Genomic DNA, 19,384 nt, shown 5'->3' with positions numbered 1-19,384 from the left:
CTGGGGCTTAATTCCCTACTTAGATATGATGCTCATTGGCTGACCAATTCATAGTATTAGTAACTTTCTCTGGACTCCTGATTCTAGCTGTCTCTTGGCTTCCAGAATGTTGATATACCTACCTGGACTTGTTGCTTGTATATCATCATTACATGACCCCTGGGATACATCTTTCAGGCTGATAGATCATTGACCCTGTCATGACCTCTTGAACTATCTGGCTTCTGACTTTTCACTTTCATTAACTAATGACCACAGCTCCAATTGACCATGAAAACTAAATCTGTTAATCTTACAATTAGGGACTCAACTCTTATCCAAGATACAGATGTTGCTTAACAGTATTATTAGTCATTCTAGCATGTTTATCATTCCTATCTAATGGATAAACACACAGTGATGCCCTTTATCAAGCAAAGAAGATGATATTAGGAAAGACAGTTTAATGTGATAACCAAATGAAGAACCCAAATGATCTTGAGGCCAGTGAGTGCTTGAAGGAACTGTGAAAACATTTCCTGGTTGTAAGATGAGTAAGTTCTAACAATCTAATGTATAATATGAGTGACTATAGTTGATGACACTGTATTGTATAATTAAAATTAACTGGGAAATTAGAACTTAAAAGTTCTCATACAAAAAAGATAAATATAATTTAGAGAGTTGAGATAACTATTAGGGTTTGAACCTTACGAGTCTATGTTGTAGTGATTATATAACTATTGTTGCAAGTGCATATACATTTGAAAGTTTTAAAACGTTAATTTCAAATTTTATATGGTGGCCATGGCATCAAATAAGAGATTTGACTAAATATTTTGTCCTTGCCTACTAGTCTTAAAGAGGTAAAGACACCAAACCATCTTTATAAATAATATTTTTTTTAGATTATATGTCTTTAAATCACGAGAAAGCAAGATACTAAAACTTTATATATCTGTTCCAAGATTAATCCTGTACAATTAACGTTTACCATAGTATGTGTCAAGTTTCTTCCATTTTCACTACAATACTTGAAAACTGTAAGAAGTTCCTTTTTAATGAAAAATTCAAATCTAAAGATAAGTAGATCCTTACCCATTGATGAACACCTGCTTCAGACACAGATTAATTATAAGTGAAGAAACTCCATAAAAGTTATTAGTACACAGGATATGATTTATCATTATTACTACTAAAAAATTAAGGAAGAGATGCATTGTATTTCCTTAAATAAAAGAGACAAATCTAAAACTGTAATTGAAATATTTCACAGTTTTGGCTAAGAATCATACCTACTTACCCACCTCAGAAGAATTCCAATTTTCATGTTTTAAAATCCCACCATAAAAAAACAATAAATGCAAATAGATGACAGACATAAATTTCAAGACAGTAGAAAGAAACAGTGTGAATGAAGCAAGGGGCACACAAAGGGTTTTCAGGGTTATGCTATTTCGCTAATTCGTCACTGGAATAATTGGTCAGAATTCTTTAGAGGAAAATAACCAATAGAATAAAAATATATATAGAACAGATTCACATATAATTGTGGAGGCTAACGAGCCCCAAGATTGGCAATCAGCAAGCTGGAGAGCCTATAAGATATGTAGTTCCAGTCCGAATCTATAGGCAGAAGACCAATGTCCCAGCTCTAAAACAGGCAGACTGGCCTCCCTTCCTCTGCTTTTTGTTCTAGTCAGGCCTTCAGGGGACTGGAAGAGGCCCACATACAGTGGGGAGGAAAATATGCTTTACTCAGTTTATTGATTCAAATGTTCATCCCCTCCAAAAGTGTTCTGATAGACACACAAAAAATAATGTTTAATCAAATAACTGGGTGCATGTGGCCATGTGGCCATAACGGTCGCCTACACTGGTATTCACTGTTGTTCACAATTCTCACAATTCTCTGTCTCTCTCTGTCTCTCTGTGTATGTGTGTGTGTGTGTATGTGTGTGTATATATATATATATATATATATATATATATATATATATATATATATATAGCGGCTATAGGGTTAAGCCTCGGACTGACCTGTTGGCAAAGCCACAAAGGAGTCCCAGCTTAGAGGGCACAGCCCTCTTAGCATAATTAGGCTTGACCTTATGATGCTCCCTAGATATTATCTGGGAAGCTAATGGGCTCAGGGAGATGCAGCAAATGCTGCCAAAACAAGTGAAACTCACAAGAACATTGTAACTATGGTGACCACTACCTTGTTTACCTCTGGCTATAAAATAAAGGCTCAGCTTGCTGTCTGGGTCTCTCTCTGTGGCCTCAGCCAGGCGTATTTTCTTGATATATTTAATATGAAAAGCTGAAGTCAAAAATCACTATGACAAGTGGCACTAGAACTTATGCTATCAAATGTAGTAAAAATAAAAAGAGACACCTAAAAATTGGGTTTTGAATAAATAAATGGAGACAAAACAAATATTCCTTCCAGAATAATTCAATTTAATGTATGTAATTATTCCCCTTTCCAGAGGAAAGAACTTGTCTTCCCCTCTGCTTGCTCTCATTGAGAATTCTCCACACAGCTCTACATTACCATGTTCTCAGGGTCAACAAGCTATGATGGAATCATAACCTGAAACAACTTCTGGGGAAAATAAAAATAGAACAAGATGAGATTCAGAGTTAGCCAAAAATTTTCATTTTCTAGAACTTATCTTCCCTTCTAGGGCTCTTAATAGAAGCCTAGAGGGCTACAGAGTAGGGAAAGAAAAAGTTAGTCTCCAGGGAAGAAACCTGGCCAAACCCACCTAACCTAGTGATGAAGGTTAACATCATCAGTAAAGTTGTGTCAATATCACGTACCTGACGCCATGCAATAGGAAGTGTACTCTCATTAGTAAAAACTTATGTATTTGGGGTACTTTTTAACCAAATACCCACAACTCCAATTTAATCACGAGAAAAACATCGGATAAACCCAGCCTGAAGATGCTCTACAGAATACCTGGTCTGTCTTCCTCACAACTGTGAAGGTCAGGAAAAACAAGGACAGTCTGAGAAACTATCCGAGGCCAGAGGACACTGGAGAAATGTAGCAACTAAATGCAGTGTGATACTCAGGAGTGGGTCCTGGAGCAGAAGGAGAGCACTAATGACAAACAAATGTGTAATTAAAATCATGTACCAATGTTGATTTCTTAGCTTTGACAAATATACCACAATAATGTAAGATGATAACCTTAGTGAAACTATATAAATCTGGGAGAGGTAAACTCTCTGTATTACCTTTACAACTTTTCTGTAAATATAAAAGTATTCAAAAATTAAAAAGTTTATTAAAAAAAACTTCCAGGTTTTGTCTACTGACTCACTTGCTAGGGCAGTATCATCCATGGCAGCCAGTCTAATTGCAAGCTGGAAAGATGCATTCGTGCTTGTTTCATTTGTTTTGTGTGTTAAGTACTCTGCGAGACCACAAGTAGTTTTCAGTCATTGGAGTCAGCAAACCAAGGCCTCTGCTCAGCACCAAATGTTTTAAAAGCAGTAAACTAGCAAGAGTAGAGATTCATCATGAGATAATCCTGAGGTTCCTGTTAAACTTGAAGAACAACAAAATGAATCTAACATGCTCAATGTATAAATATTACACATGTGCTAGGTAGATAGGTAGGTTTTTGAGTCTATAGAATTAAGCAAATATTTTTCATTAAAATTTTATAATAATTATCATAATAACTAACATATCATAAAGTCTAATGTGTCTTTTAACTTTAAATTTTTCCAAATATTTTAACTCCTTAAAACCAAAATTAAATTCTTCTTTTCAAATTGATATCCATTTATGAAATCCTAAATTGTCAAGCCAAGCATATTCATCATGAACAAGTATTTTCAGAGTAACTACTATATGTCTGCCACTAAGTTAATTGGTATATGGACTTTTTAAGAACTATAACATACTGTCCTGGTTCTTTAGTATAGTTAATCTTCTTGGATATGTAAGATCAATATGTATCAAATACATCCATTTTAGCAAACTTGTGTTTTGCTCCATCATTGCTTTCCATGCCCTGATTGCACAGAAAGTTAATTTTTTATAGGTTAGTTCTCACAAACATAAATGATTTTTAAGTGCTCAAAATTCAAATAGTGAAAAATCTTGCTTGGGGGCAAATAACACATGACCAAGTAAATTCAACTTAGACCTTTAAACTTGTAGAAACATCAAAATATAAAAGATGGAACAAACTAATTTCAAACTATCCAACTTTAATTTCAGAACAGTTATGCCTAGTCACTGGGAAGAAATGTGTCTCTGGATGGAGTGTCTATACCAGGTCTTTATTGTTTCCTAATATCTATCATTCCTAAATACTCTGATTATGAATGACTTCTTTTTCTCTTCATCTTTTTTTTTTTTTTTTTTTTTTTTTAACAGAGGACCACCTGCTTGGTCTCATTGAGAATTCTCCACACAGCTCTACATTATCATGTTCTCAGGATTAGCAAGTTATAATGATCAGAACCTCAAAAAACTTCTGGGGGAAATAAAAATAGAATAAGATGAGATTCAGAGTTAGCCAGAAATTTTTCATTTTCTAGAAACTGAAAAGTTGAAATTGCTTCATAACATGAAGAAAAAAAAAAGAATTCTGAGCTTGATTCAAATCCCATTTTTTTTGTTAAAATTTATATAGGAAAGAGATATTTATTATATTTATGTGTAGACCTCACTTTGAGCCTGAATTCAACACTGATAAAAGGCTATAGATGTCTTCAAAATACTTATAAAAGTGGAGGTACAAATATATTCTGGTAGAGTATTGCTCTTTTCAAATACATCTTTCTATTTTATTCCTCCATACTGGCATAATGAATAGCATTATTGCTGTTTAAGACTTAAAACAGCTGCATTTCTAATTTTGGCAGATTATGAGGGATTTTTATATGGGTTGCATGTTAAAAGCAAATAAACGACATGCCAACCAGCAGAATGAGTGTGCTGGGCAGATGGTGGCACGCATGGCTCAGTTATTGAATTGAAGTGCTATGTGCCACCAATCATGGAACATCAAAGATGTATATTTGGCAGTTTTTCCTTTACCTCAAACGAAACCAATTTATGCCCACAAGGTCTTTAGACAGCCACTCAGTAGCTATTCCCCATTGGCCTTTGTGAAAACAGGCAGCCTTTAATGACATTATTTCACTGATTTTGAAGATATATACAATTCTGCCTTTCCTCCTCTAGGTTCTCCTATCATGTGTTGTGTGTGTGTGTGTTGAGAGATGAATATGGAAACAAAGTATCTGCTATAATTTCCCATTACTAAGGGGATTATTGCTACACAAGAAGGCATTCCAACATGTCCCCATAGTGAAAAAGAAAATCCATCCATATAAGATCATGAAACAATACTGACCAATATTAATCGTCATTAATCAAGTTTGATCAATACATGCTTTACACTGCATTCAGAATACTATATAAATTTCCTGAAAATCAAGAGTTAATTTTTCTTGAGAATAAACAGCTGGGCAATATACCAAAGAAAGGTTTGGCCTTTAAAAGCAGGTTTTCTTCTGATTGCAAAGCAATTTGTGAAATATGATAACGTAATATGACTGTTTTTAAATAAATATTCTAGAATTTACATTCCTAGTTGCATGTTATCTTTTCTAACTTGGACAACATCCATTATCGATCACTGGTATTTTTTATATTTAGTATGTTTTTGTAAGTGTATATATATATATATATATATATATATATATATATCCTTTTGGGAAAATGTGAGATAAAAGAAAGAAATGATGCCATTCATAAATTGTACAAGTAGTCTATATACCATACCATGATACAGTATTATTCTTAATGAGCTATTTTTTCATTTTTTTCTGATCTACTTTCCTATCCCCTTCCTTTCTAAGACAGTATGACAAAATTCCTATATCCTGGGTAATGTGTTAGATACTTCACATTATTATCAAGTCATTTGCAATTTGAAGTTGAGAAAACTGTCACCCAAACACTAGATAGCTTCCCCAATGCCACATTGCTAATAAATAGGCAACTAGGAATTGAACTTAGGCAGTTTGGTTCTGGAGTTGGTACTTTTAATCACTAGGGAGTTCTGTATATCACACAGTGAAATAAGATATATTAAAACCTGGGGAGCCCTGACTGGTTTGGCTCAATGGATAGAGCGTCGGCCTGCGGACTGAAAGGTCCCAGGTTCGATTCCAGTCAAGGGCATGTACCTTGGTTGTGGGCACATCCCCAGTGCGGGTGGTGCGGGAGGCAGCTTATCGATGTTTCTCTCTCATCGATGTTTCTGACTCTCTATTCCTCTCCCTTCCTCTCTGTAAAAAATCAATAAAATATATTTAAAAAAAAAAAAACCTGGGGAAATTGCCTATTCTGCCAAATACAAAGAATTAGTATATAACTAATTAGTGATTAGTCAGTGGTGTAGTACTGACTTGTACCATATGAGAAGTGGCCTGTGAATTCAAATTTGAAAGGCCAAGGCCAAAGCAGGAAAAATAATGACATGTCATCTAAGTAACATTATTCATAAAACAGCGCTGTCTGGGGTACTAAAGTCCAAGGAATTTAGATTATAAAAAACCCACAGGATGATATAATGGACAATATCTCCCATGAGATACTGATAATAAATATGCTACCAAAATTATCAGGTGTGCCATTTGTAACATCTCTCAATATGTCATATCAAAGAACATTTTAGTAAAAGCATTTCTGCAGGACATGTGTGCATGTGCTCACGCACGCATGTGTAACTGCTCTGTCCAATAGAATTTTTGCCGATGAAGATGTTCTATATGAATATGGCAGCTATTAGCCAATGTGACTGTTAAACACCTGAAATGCAGTTAGTGTGATTGAGGAACTGCATTTTAATTGTACTTGATTTTAGTTAATTTAAATTTAAATAGCCTCACATGACAGGGAAGACTAGAGGAATGGTTGGATTGTGTATCTCTCAGCTGATTCTCATGAATAGAATTTCATATTTTTTAACAGATGGACAAAATAAAAATCCAGTTTTATTCTGTAGTTTGAGGCTAGAGCACAAGAATTTTGTGTTGTCAAATGCAGCCACAAAGTAATAATTTTTTTCAAAGGTTCTGACTTGAAAAAAAATCACCTCTATATGGAAGCAAGCCAAGGAACTACATTTCACAATCTACTACTACTGCCTAAAACATTTTCTATTTTATGCTCAGATTCTGCAAATCATCTATTTCGGTATCTCTGATGTGTCAAAGTCTTCGTTTTTCAGTTGGAGTGCAATTTTTGAAAAGACGCCCCAAATAATTCAGAGTTAAATCTGATAAATTAGGTAGATTAAGAAGATTTTTCTGTGTTTCATAAACTAATTCATGTAAAAAGGCAAAAAGAACAAGCTAACATCACACTATATTTTCTAGGATTCTGAATATGCAAAGTCATATGAGATTCTGTTTACCATTAAGGCCCTAATGTGGTAAGATTTATGTACATGAGACTTAAATTTCCACCCTAGGAAGCATATATAAGGAATTTTTGGTTACACAGAGACCAGAGAATACAGAGAAAAAGCCCCCTTCGTGGGTTTTCCCTTGCCCCTGTTTTCTTTTCCTGTTTATCTGGAAACTATATTGCCTGCAATTAGAGAAGTAATAGATGAAAAGAGAAAGAAAGGAAAAACTATGATTTCTGGCTAGATATCTACTTGCCAGATGAAGAACTAGGCCTTAGGCTAATTCTGTGAACAGAGGGGCATGATATGTCCCTCTCTGAGAACCATGGTATGTACATGGACAGAGATCTATGGAGACTTACATTCCAGTGTGGAGCACATGCGTCAGCTTTTCCTACAGACCTGAGGCACAGACGGAGTTCATGAGGAGGGAAGAGAGAGAGCCACAGGAAAGGCCAGCCAGCACCTCAGGGTATTAGTCCTTGTTCCTTCCAGACAGGTCAGAGCCAGAGACTAGCTCCAGGCTCACCCGTCTGACTCTAATGCAGGCATGGAACACTGAGGTCCAGATGAGGAACTGACCATAAATTGATGAAGGCAAGTGAGATTAATTTTGTGAGGAGAGCATTAAAAGAGAGTGACTACTGAATACATTTTAGAAAGCAAGACTATCTGGGAGAAAAGAGCAATGGTTGAAAAAATTAAATTTTAGAAAATGTGAATTGAGTTTGGTAGCAAATGGGGTTGCTTGGTCACAGTGATGAATGTGATCTGGGAGTAGCAGTAATTAGTCAGGAATATAACTGGTATTCTATGAATTTGGTCTTGAGAAATGTTGTAAAAGACACTGCAGTGCTTTGAAAGTAGAACTGGATTTCTAAAAATAAATAATATCTAAAACTGGATTTCTAAAAATAAATAATATCTAAAAAATAATTAGTTATTGAAAATATGTAGAGGATAGCAAGAATCCAAAAAATGGGTTAGTCAGATGACAATAAGACTTATATTACTACTAGATTAGGCCAAGGCAAGCCAATTGCACCAAGCGTTGAAATTCAATTCCTACAGAACAGTGGTAGCTTTTGAGTATCATATATAGAGCACCAATTTACTCACTCGTTTGCTGGTTTGTAAAATTTGTTAGTCCAAGGATTCATTTATTCACTCAACAAATAGACATTGATTGCATGAGATATGCCAGGTCCTGGGGATTCAATATAAAAATAAATGGTTCCTGTTTCAAGAAATGTACAGCCTAGTGGGATGGAGGTGGGGTAGGAGAGTTGACTATTCTGTATTTGCCAGGCATCTTATGAAATGTTTTATATTTATTCTTATGAAGTCTACAGCCTAACCTTAAATTGTAGATATTGTTATTGCTATTTCACAGGTGATGGATCAAGACTCAGGGAAATGAGCTGTCTTGCCAAACATTATATAAGAAATAAATGACAGGTCTGGGACTCAGACCAAAGTCTTTGCCTGGAAGGCCACTAAGTATCAAATTGAAGTTATGTGAATAGATGCCATAAAAAATATGATGCATATTTCTGAGTTATTATATGTAAAGCACTTATACCTAACACATCATAAATGCTATATGTCCTTAATCACCATCATTACTGTTTTCATAATTTCTTAAAGAACAGCATGGGGAGAAATATCATTTATTCACAATTAGGCAAAATAAATACAATGTAGCAAAATGCAAAATGTGCATAGAATTTTCAAATTAAATAATTTTCTTCAAAATACTTTTCCCTTTAGGGTTTGTCTTATGCGCCGTGTTACCTGAGATAATGTCTCCATTCCGCCTTGACACTTAGGGAGGGGTCCTTGGGTAAAAGAAGCATGCACAGTGAGCCACACCTCCCTGGAGAACCCACTCCAAGAAAAACAATCACAGAGAAAACCATCCAAGTAACTAAGGTCTGCCTGGCCCCTAGATCTCCACTGAAATCACAATTAGGAGAGATGAGAACTCTATGGAAACATTCCAACCTGCCTGCTCTTACATCCATTTATCTATGAAACTGGTTTAGTGTGGCACAAAGAAACTAGAACCAGTTTACTTAAAAGATAAGGTCAGAAACAGAATTAATATTAACAATAACAAAAAGGAGATGCAGAAGACACACTAACATAAACCATACTTAGAAGAAAAGAGTAATGGCCTGTAATCTTGCATTTAAATTTTCCATTGTTACAGAACCACCCGCACGGATAATTGCAACGAAAGTTGGACAGGAATTGGCACCACTCAGCCCGGCATATTTAGATGTCCAAGAACAACTACAAAGAATTATAAATTGAGTACTAAAGGCCTGGTCTTTTATAACCTTAATTATCTAAGCAGTATTAGGGCTGGGAAAGTGCTCCCCATGATGAATTCTGCTTTCTTAAAAGCAAGCAAACAAAGCTGTATCTATAGAACGTACTCAGGTAGAAATAATAATCCAGGGATGTAATGTATCACTCTTGAGGTTTTTCTCTCCCACCTATGTTTCAGAGGGGGACCAAAAACTGCTAAGCAATGTACTGTTTCTGAGAGAAATGGATATAACTGGCACACTGCCATATAAATCAACAATTTATACTTTCTATAAATGAAGGAGGATCCTGTTAAATTTTTTTTTTACCATATATTTATTCTGGCTTATGGTTTAGACACCAAATCTTAGTAATAGGAAACCTGGTCATAAAAATCTCTTAAATATAGTGACCCTAAGATGCTGTTTCAATTTTGATCAGAGCTGTGAAATTATCTGATGAGATCCTGTTTAAGCAGGTTACTTTATTATTTCAGATTTTGTATTGTAACTCTACAGACAAGAGCCTCCAGGATTTGCTTAACATGATAGCAGTTTGTAGAACTATTTAGTATTTATTTTTTTATGAGAAATGGGAAAAATGGTTCTGTAATAGAAACCATGGCAATGAAACTTGTGGCTCAGTACTTGTTTGGTTGTTACAAATACCATCGATGTTTCCTTGAAATATAAATTATCTTACTGTAGTAGTAATTCTTTGAACAGGTCCTCAAGCATTCCTGTTTACTGGTCCAAGTTCAAAGGGCTAGCTTGACAGTGAAGTGGTGTGAACAGCCACTGAACACTTCCATTCAAGCTCTGGTGTGGCCACCTCTGCTCACTGTGGGAGGTGGGGGAGTTAAATTTATATTCCATAGCTTTTAAGATATCCCATTTCACTACCTCCCAGAGTCATTGCTAAGGAAACAAAATCACTTATGTAAACTGCTCCAAAAGCTTGTGATATTACATAAACAAAGACTTTTCTCTTCCTAACTCCTGCTTTTCCATGGTTCAAATATTCCCCTCCATGAGAGAGAAGAGGCCTATGTGTAGAGAAAATGGATGTGCCCTCTCAGAACATTTGGAATCCATCTACTATGAGCACTGTATGACACTTTCATCCAGTATAAACTCTTTTTTTTATTAAAAAATAAACAAAAAAACCCTGAATCCCAGAGGTTATGCAACTTGTGCAAAATTACAAAGGAAATAAATGGTACTTCATGCCCAAGAAATCAGTTCTTCAGTCCCTCAGGGCAATATCCAAACCATTTGGCAAACACATTGAACAAAAAAAGATAAGGACAAAACTTGAGATGGGGGTAGAAAATGTGATTTCTCTCAAATAGCTGTATCTTTCCTTAGAGTACTCTTCATTTTCTCATTCTCCATCAACTATGACTACACGGTAATTATATCTCTTTAATTTTACCTCTGAAACATTTGTTGATCTCCCTACCTCATTTTCAGCTGTCATTGCCTGAGAATAGGCCACACCACCTCTGCCTGGGCTATAGCACTAACTTTTTCAGGTGGTTTCCATCTCTAGATAGTGGGAAACAAATAACCGCATGTAGAAATGGCATTTTCCAAAAGTTATAAATACTGCAGCATAATCTGCTGCAAAAACTAATGAAAAAACACAAGCAAAAGATGGATTTTTACCATTAGTAAAAAGATTCAACATTTAGCTCTAAGACTTTTAAAATTATGATTTTAGTTGAGAAATTCTTGTAGTCCTTGTCTATTTTTTCATTTAATCACCTATCAGACACACACACATACACACACAAACACACACACAAACACAATTATTAGAGATCAAGCCCCAAATACCTAAATAACAAAAACTAAAAGATCTGGGTCATGTGAACACAGTCCTGTTATTAATTTGCTTTGCTATGGCTGAATTATTAAGCTTTGAGAGAGACCGATCATGAAGAAGACTTCAGATAAATTCCATGAACTTTATTTTACAGTTCAGTACAATACATTTGAACTTGACTTTGGCTTTAGTAAGAGAAATTTCCATTTGCAGTGTTTGCCTACTTCATAACAATAGTAACAACACTAATTCTCTGCTTAACAGACAATCTGACAGTGGCGGCAGTGTGTATGGTGGGGAACTTCCATGAAGCTATTTCATTTTGCACCATGACCCAACCCATCCACCCAGAAGCAATCTTTTCCTGGCTTTCTAGGTCTACAGCCACATTTTTCAAAAAGAAAACGGGAGGAAAACCCAGCAAATTTGCTGGGAGCAGCCTGGTTAGTACTAACAGATGATGAAAGTTCTCAGCAGAAAATGACATCAACAAGAGAAAATCTCTGATATTGTCTGAAAAGGCAAGATTATTTAACCTTCCTCAAAATAAACAATTTTCATATTTTCTTACATTTTTACTGTTCTCCTATGTCAGGAAAATATTCCTATTGGTAGAATGTGGGCTAAATATAAGAAGAACCAGATTATATTTATATAATTATGTTTATGTAACTACATAGTGAAATTTAATTTTTTATGAAGAAAAACAAAATTTGGATAAATGAATTTTAACAGTGAAATCATAGTGTTCAAGAGGGAAATTTCCATAGTATGCTTGTGTTTGGGAACTGGTCGGAAGGCAATAGAGGGATACCCAGCATGCCCCCCCCACCCCCCCACCCCCCGACACACACACACTACCTACCCTCCTTACCCACTGCGGTTTGAATAAAACTGATCTTTAACCACACCTCCAGGGAATGGCATATTTCTCTGACCAATCACAGCACTCTGTCCTCTTCCGGGGCTGGTTCAGAAATGAGGGTGTGATCTGAGCTCCCCCACACCCATGGCCTGAAGTGTCTTAGTAGTTATCATTTGTCTTGCCTCAAATTATAATGCAATACAATCCTGCCCACACCACAGGCACTAATTTCTTGACGTTGCTGAGTGAATGCATTACCGGGAGACTGAAACTTCAGTTAACTTTGAGGATATATCTAGAAATAATATTTTTATAAAAATCGGTATTTTTACAAAATTTTGTACATATGGTAACTTCTAATATGATAGTCAACTGACCAACTCCTACATGTTACTTGAGAACATATATTTTTATACGCCTATCGCAACCAGAGGGTGAGGGGAGAAGAGGCTGAACAGTGGTAAGGCCAGGTGGAAAGCGAATCTGCACTGAGCCAAACAGGCAGGGAACTGCATGTCTACCAGTCACGTGTAACTCAGACCAGGAATGGCAAAAATGTTTGGTGAAGTATTTAGATTACCAACAGGCACATCAGGCCCTTGGAGGCTACAAGAGGATACAAGGTAGTTGAGGCTGCATCGAAGTGATGCAAGTCATTCATATAGTAGGCTGTGTGCTCTGGGGAGAGAGAAAGGGACAAATGCAGCCCAGAAATGGGAGGGAGTTAGTGGGTGACAACTACAGTGAAAAAGACAGGGAACAGGAATGTGCATTTGGTCACAATGGACAACATGGAGGAGGAGTGCGGCCCGATGGTGACCTCAGTGCAGGAGCCATGCTTTATAGGTGAGGTCAGGTATGGCGCTATGCGGCAGGCGACCGACAACAGCAGTGATAACAAGGACTCTGAAGTTATAAATTCCATGTTAACAGTGCCAAAGATGACTGGGTGCAGAAAATGAAAAGAAAGATCAGGAGTCTGATGCTGAAGTGAGTGCCATGACTAAAAGAAAGAGGCTTCAAGGAGGTAAATCATTCCAATGCGATATTCTAAGGAAAACATAACTGGTGAAACAGGTATCACTGGAACTGGAGGAGGATGGTCCAGAAAATAAGCAGAAATGGAACTAGGGGACAAGGTCGGACTGTTTCCTTCAATTCCTCACCTAAGAGTGGAGGACAACGGCCTCCCCCATGGAAGGGATGGAGCACCCCCTTCCGGGGAGCTGGGCTGCAAGTGAGGCAGAGTCAGGGGAGAAATAGCAGGCATCTGATCAACAAGGGACTCTGGGCCTAAAAAGAGTATGAGAAGGAAGGTAAGAGGCAGACAAAAACAGGGTTGTAATATGGAAAGTTTTGAGATGTTAAGGAAAAACTATTTTTAACATTTGTTGAGAAAATTACAACACTAAGCAGTAGAGTGGGAGAGGAGCTAGAAAGAAGTTTACAGTTAAATGCTAGAGATCTAAATATAATTGAGTAGCTGTACAATTAAATATACACACTGCAATAATTTAGGAGTTAAATGACTTGGGGGCAGTGGGGCTGTGGGGCGTGAGAAAAGGGCTCAAAGGCTCTAGGCACAGAATTGAAACCTGGTTGTTACAGAATGGCTCCTTTTAAATACCAATGACACCAAGAGGAGTAGGAGAGGCCTTCCTCCTCCTGCAGCTGGGGAAGCAGGTGAGAAAAAGGGCTGCCCCTAGGTACCCTCCCAGCAATCGCAGCCAGGGAGATGGGAGACATGAAACATCAAGGGTGGATGGGAAAAGAAGCTGAGCTTGAGCACAGTGAAGTCCTGGGTTGAAAGGATAGGAGAGGGAAGGCAGAATAGGGTCCCTGTGCAGCGGGGCACTGGGAGGGCTGTGGCAGGAACTCGGTGTGGGGAAGAGCTGCAGGCAGGCAGTATCTCCAGCACACACACGCACGCACGCAGCTTGCATCCTATACATCTGGGACTAGACTCTGAAGCACTTGATAACAAAAGTAAAATGGAAAGAAAAATAAACTACATTTAGAAATGTAATTTTCAAAATTTTAATATCTGCCCAAGGAAAAAGGCTCATAAAACACATTACATTTCCCGCAAAGCAGTCTGGCTATGAGTTGAATGTAAATTGTGGTGAGAACAGATCCAGTGCCTGGTTCCCCTGAATAATTTATTTCAGGCGGCCCCTAGTGTTCAGAAACAGGAACCTTACAAAATGGCATGTCTAGACACTAATTTTGTGAGGGCAGGGTGCAGTAAGTCAATGTGAAAAGAGCCAAAGAGAGAATCTAGTCAAAGCAAGTGATTTTTCCAAAAATATTTAACAAAAAAATGTGAAAAGTTTTTCTTTTATTTTTTGTTTGTTTATTTATCAATTGGCAACCCTATAAACAAGAGTAAAGTTACCACTTTTATATAGCAAAATGATTTTTTTTATAGCATCTACCTACCTACACCATGAAAATACGGCAATTCCAGGACCTCGCACAAGGATAAATGATTGATAAAGACAAAGAGAATTAGACTTAAAGCAAAGACCAACAGAATTTTATCAGTGCACCCAAGTACTGGGCTCAGAACAAATTGAGGAACTTCAGGAAATGGAGTCCAGAATAATTAAAGCTAATGGATTTCCTTCCATCAAAGAGATAGCAAGCAAAGAAGGCTGGAGGGGGAAAAAGGAGTAATGCAATCCGAATTTCTCAATGACTCAAACTTAACAAAAATAAACAATAAAAATCTGAACCTCTTCAGAACAGTGCACTGGATGCTGCAAGGATCCAGCTACAGCTGTTCTCTGGCACTTTAAAAAAAAAATTAAATCATCCTTTTTTTTTTTTTTTTCCTGTATTGATCGGCACAGTCCTAACTTCTAAATCCTAAATAAGAAATATACATTTGGGCAGAGGGAAATGCAGCCATTTCTCAGGGAGTGGGTTAGCTAGTGTCACAGGGCATAGCCTGATACTGTAAATGCTGAGCTCTGGTTTTCAGCATGGTCTTGGCTCAGCACTACTGGATGTTTGACTCAACTGAAGCAACAGTTTCCTAGCCCTGCTGTGATTCCTTGGCTTCCAGACACTCAGTAACACTTGGGGCCTGACATGCCTTAGCTTAGCTATTGGAAAGTTTTTTGTTTGCTTTTTCTGCTGTCCACATGATTCAAGATAATGAATGAAGGTATGGGAGTGTATCCTTGAGGGCCGGGGAGAGCGTGAAGTTGGGAGAAGCGGTTGAGACAAGTCCTGGGTGTGGAAACAGCCAATTCAAAGGCAACTTCTTGTTTTTATCAAAATAATTTTGAAAGTACATGTCAACAGAGCCCTAAAATCTCCTTCTGGAACCGAGTTTGATGTATGTTTTCTATGATGCCTTCAAAACTATGTGCAAGAATTCTTCACATACTAATTATTAATCTGTGGAGAGAGAAAAAAAGTATACTACCTGACAAGACCACTTCAACAAGATCGCCCTCCTGGATATCACTGGCCGTTTTCACCAGCTGAAGGATGTTTTCAGAGGCAGGGTCATGGCGAAACAGCAGGATCTTGTCATACATCCCATAGAAACCACACTCGGGGAACTGCAAATACAAACACCAAAACAGGTTACCTGTCAAAGTCCTCCTAAACTTAAAACAATAATGAAATAAATAAGTGTCAGGACACAAATGCAAACTAATTAGAAAAGTTCAAAATATACAGAAATTAAAAACAAATGACAAAAATGATATTGACATGACTCCAAGTCACGAGGGAAGAAATAACATATTATTGAAGCAATAACGACCAAAGGATCTAATTATCCAGAAAAACAGGAGAATATGAGATTCAAAGAAATTTTTGGCTGTAAGTTGGTGAAGAAAGATAATAGGTGGAAAGAAGTGTACATTTTTATATGGCCTGTAGCATTCCAATAGCATAAAAATGAGTCCGTTTATTACAATCCCGTTAAACATACTATTGCATTTGTTTTCAGAAGAAAGGTCAGTCCATTCTGGCATGTTCCCAAGAGATGACTCAATACATCGCTTGTTCTCTGTGTGGGCAGTAGTGTTATCTAGATGCTCTGACTCAGGAAAGCACCAGAAGAGACAACCCAACTGTCCCTCTGAAGCTGCCGTAACATTCATTTTATTTCCATGCAATGTAGGTTAAACAGAAAAGTACAGCAGCTAAAAGTCAGTAGGTTTTAAATAGAATACCTCATTTATACTCCCCTTACAGAGATAAATCTAAGAGTTTATCACTCAAGAACTGTCTCCTGGTTGCACACATATAATGAAAGCTAAACGAAGAATACTTTATCATGGGCGAGCCTAGAAAAATTATAATAATGACAAGTACTATTATAATACTAACCATCAATATTATTCCCTCTTCTCCTTCTAAGGCAGGAAAAAGCCCTAAATTCAAACCATAGCTAAAATTGATTAATTCTGTTTTAAAAGTAGATTTGATCTGTTTTTGTTCATCAGTTTGTGTTGTTCATTACATTCCACAAATGAGTGAGATCGTGTGATATTTATCTTTCTCCAACTGACTTACTTTGCTTAGCATAATGCTCTCCAGGTCCATTCATACTGTTACAAATGGTCATCCTTAAAGATCTTAAAGCAAATTTCGAACTCATTACTAAACGGTCAATCCACAATCTTATGACCTTTTCTTGAAGGTCCATCTGCTCCAACATTGGATATTTTCGTTAAAACAAACCATGGATCAATCTAGGCTAACCTGATATGTAAAAAGATCTCTTTTCTTGTATTTGCCTTTTTCACACAAGTATTAAAGATTAGTTTTTATAAATTAATATGTGTAATGTAGTAGGAAAAGATCATAAGGAGATAAACTTTTCTTTCTTGTTCCTAAAACTGGTGATGGCTCTAACACTTATGTCAATAAAGGTGGATTTTAAGGGGCTACTGTCGAGGAGAAATGTCTAGAATATGATATCTTTTGAGGATAAATACTATGTATTGTGATTTCTTCTTTTTTCTTATTAATAAAATTAAGGGTTACATTCCAGTGAGACATTTTGTATGAATTAAAATTAAGTGCATTCAGAACATAACTCTTGCTCTTAAGAGTCTGTTAGTGACTAGGCTTAAAACTACTTCTTCATATCACTTAGTAAAGTTGGCTGCCTTAAAATAAACAGAGAGCTGAAATGATGTAACTTGTTCCGCTCTAGTAATTAAAAAAGTAGTTCCCTCATTTTTGGCAACTTCTCCAATAATTTTATTAGAATATAAAGAAGGAAAGGGAACTCTAAAATACAATTTTTCCCAACAAAAAAATAAACTTAATTGAAGTATCATTTACATAATATAAAATAGTTCTAAAATTATAAATCTAAATTTTGACAAACATCAATACCCATATAAACAAAATCACAAGACATGGAACATTTTCATCAACCCCCCCCCCAAATTTTATTGAACCCACTTGTAGTCGATGCCACCCACAATTTTGATTCTAGGCACAGATCTACTTTCTGTCACCATAGATGGGTTGACCTGCTATAGCATTTCATACAAAAGGAATCATACAGTATTACTATGTACTCTTTTCTGGCTGGGTTTTTTGCTCACTATAATGTTTCTGAGACTCATTTATACATACTGCATTTGAGCTTCATCTCTTTTTATTCGTTATTAGCATTTCATTACATGGATCTAGGATAATTGTTTATCCACTAACCCACAGATGAACATTTTATTTTTATCCAGTTTGTGAGTATTGCAAATAAAAACGTTATGAACATTTTTGTGTAAGTTTTTCAGTGAGCATATTTTTTTAATTTCATATAAATATCTAGGAACAGAATTTCTGAGCCACATGATAAGTTTACGTTTACTCTATAAGTCTATCCCTATGCCAACACCTCATTATAGTTATTGTTGGAGCTTAACACTAAGCCTTGAATTCAGGTAGGGAAAGCCCTCCATCTTTTTCCTATTCAAGAGTGCTTTGGATATTATAGGCCTTCTGAATTTCCACATACATTTTGGAATCACTTAGCCAAGTTCTACCAAAAATATTTGCTGTGATTTCTAGTGATATTGCATTGAAACATACATAGATCAATGTGGGGAGACCTATATTTTAACAGTGTGGAGACTTCTACTTTGTTATGAACAGTGTATGTTAGTTACCCTATATATTAACTTATTTTAAATTTTTCTCAAATTGTTTTATAATTTTCAGTGTACAGGTCTGAGATACATTTGCCAAATTTATCTTTTGTACCATTGTAAATGATTAAGGTATAATTAAAATACAATAAAATGCACATTTTTGATGTATAGTTCTAGTTTTGAAAAATGTATACCATAAACCACATGCCATATATATAGTATATACAACACAGCCAAAATATAGAATAGTTCCATCATGCAAAATTTTCTCCGTACTCATATGCAGTCAACTTCTCCCCTGAGCCTCAGTCCCTGAACTATTTTCTGTCCCTATGATTTGGTCTTTTGAAGAATGTCACACAAATGGTATTATACAACTCATATTTTGAATCTGGCCTTTTCTTAACATAATGCATTTGAGACTTATTTGTCCTCTAGCTTTTCATTGCTGAGGAGTGGTCCATTGTGTTGTATGGATGTACCATAGTGTATATATCCTGTTCTCAGTTAAGGAGCATTTGAGTTGTCAATTCGTTTTTGACTATTAAAAATAAAGCTTCTAAAAATGTTCACTTAGCCCTGACCGGTTTGGCTCAGTGGATAGAGCGTAGGCCTGCAGACTGAAAAGTCGCAGGTTTGATTCCGGTCAAGGGCATGTACCTTGGTTGCGGGCACATCCCCAGTAGGGGGTGTGCAGAAGGCAGCTGATCGATGTTTCTCTCTCATCGATGTTTCTAACTCTCTATTCCTCTCCCTTCCTCTCTGTAAAAAATCAATAAAATATATTTTTAAAAAATGTTCACTTGGAGTTTTTTGTATGA

General features: G+C 36.4%; 1 protein-coding gene across 2 annotated transcripts in view; it reads right to left on the bottom strand.

Annotated features, from left to right (window-relative positions):
- Nucleotides 1-19,384, bottom strand: part of PRKD1 (protein kinase D1) — a 303,270-nt gene that overhangs the window by 126,377 nt on the left and 157,509 nt on the right. For both annotated transcript variants that reach the window (XM_036354098.1, XM_036354107.1), the window contains exon 2: nucleotides 15,869-16,007. In XM_036354098.1, the coding sequence (XP_036209991.1) occupies nucleotides 15,869-16,007 (139 nt within the window). The remainder of the gene's footprint in view (nucleotides 1-15,868; nucleotides 16,008-19,384) is intronic.

The sequence above is a fragment of the Myotis myotis genome, unplaced genomic scaffold (genome assembly GCF_014108235.1).
Source record: "Myotis myotis isolate mMyoMyo1 unplaced genomic scaffold, mMyoMyo1.p scaffold_m19_p_1, whole genome shotgun sequence".
Taxonomy (NCBI): domain Eukaryota; kingdom Metazoa; phylum Chordata; class Mammalia; order Chiroptera; family Vespertilionidae; genus Myotis; species Myotis myotis.
The sequence above is the reverse complement of the archived record's forward strand: the minus strand, read 5'-3'. Positions and strand labels throughout refer to the sequence as shown.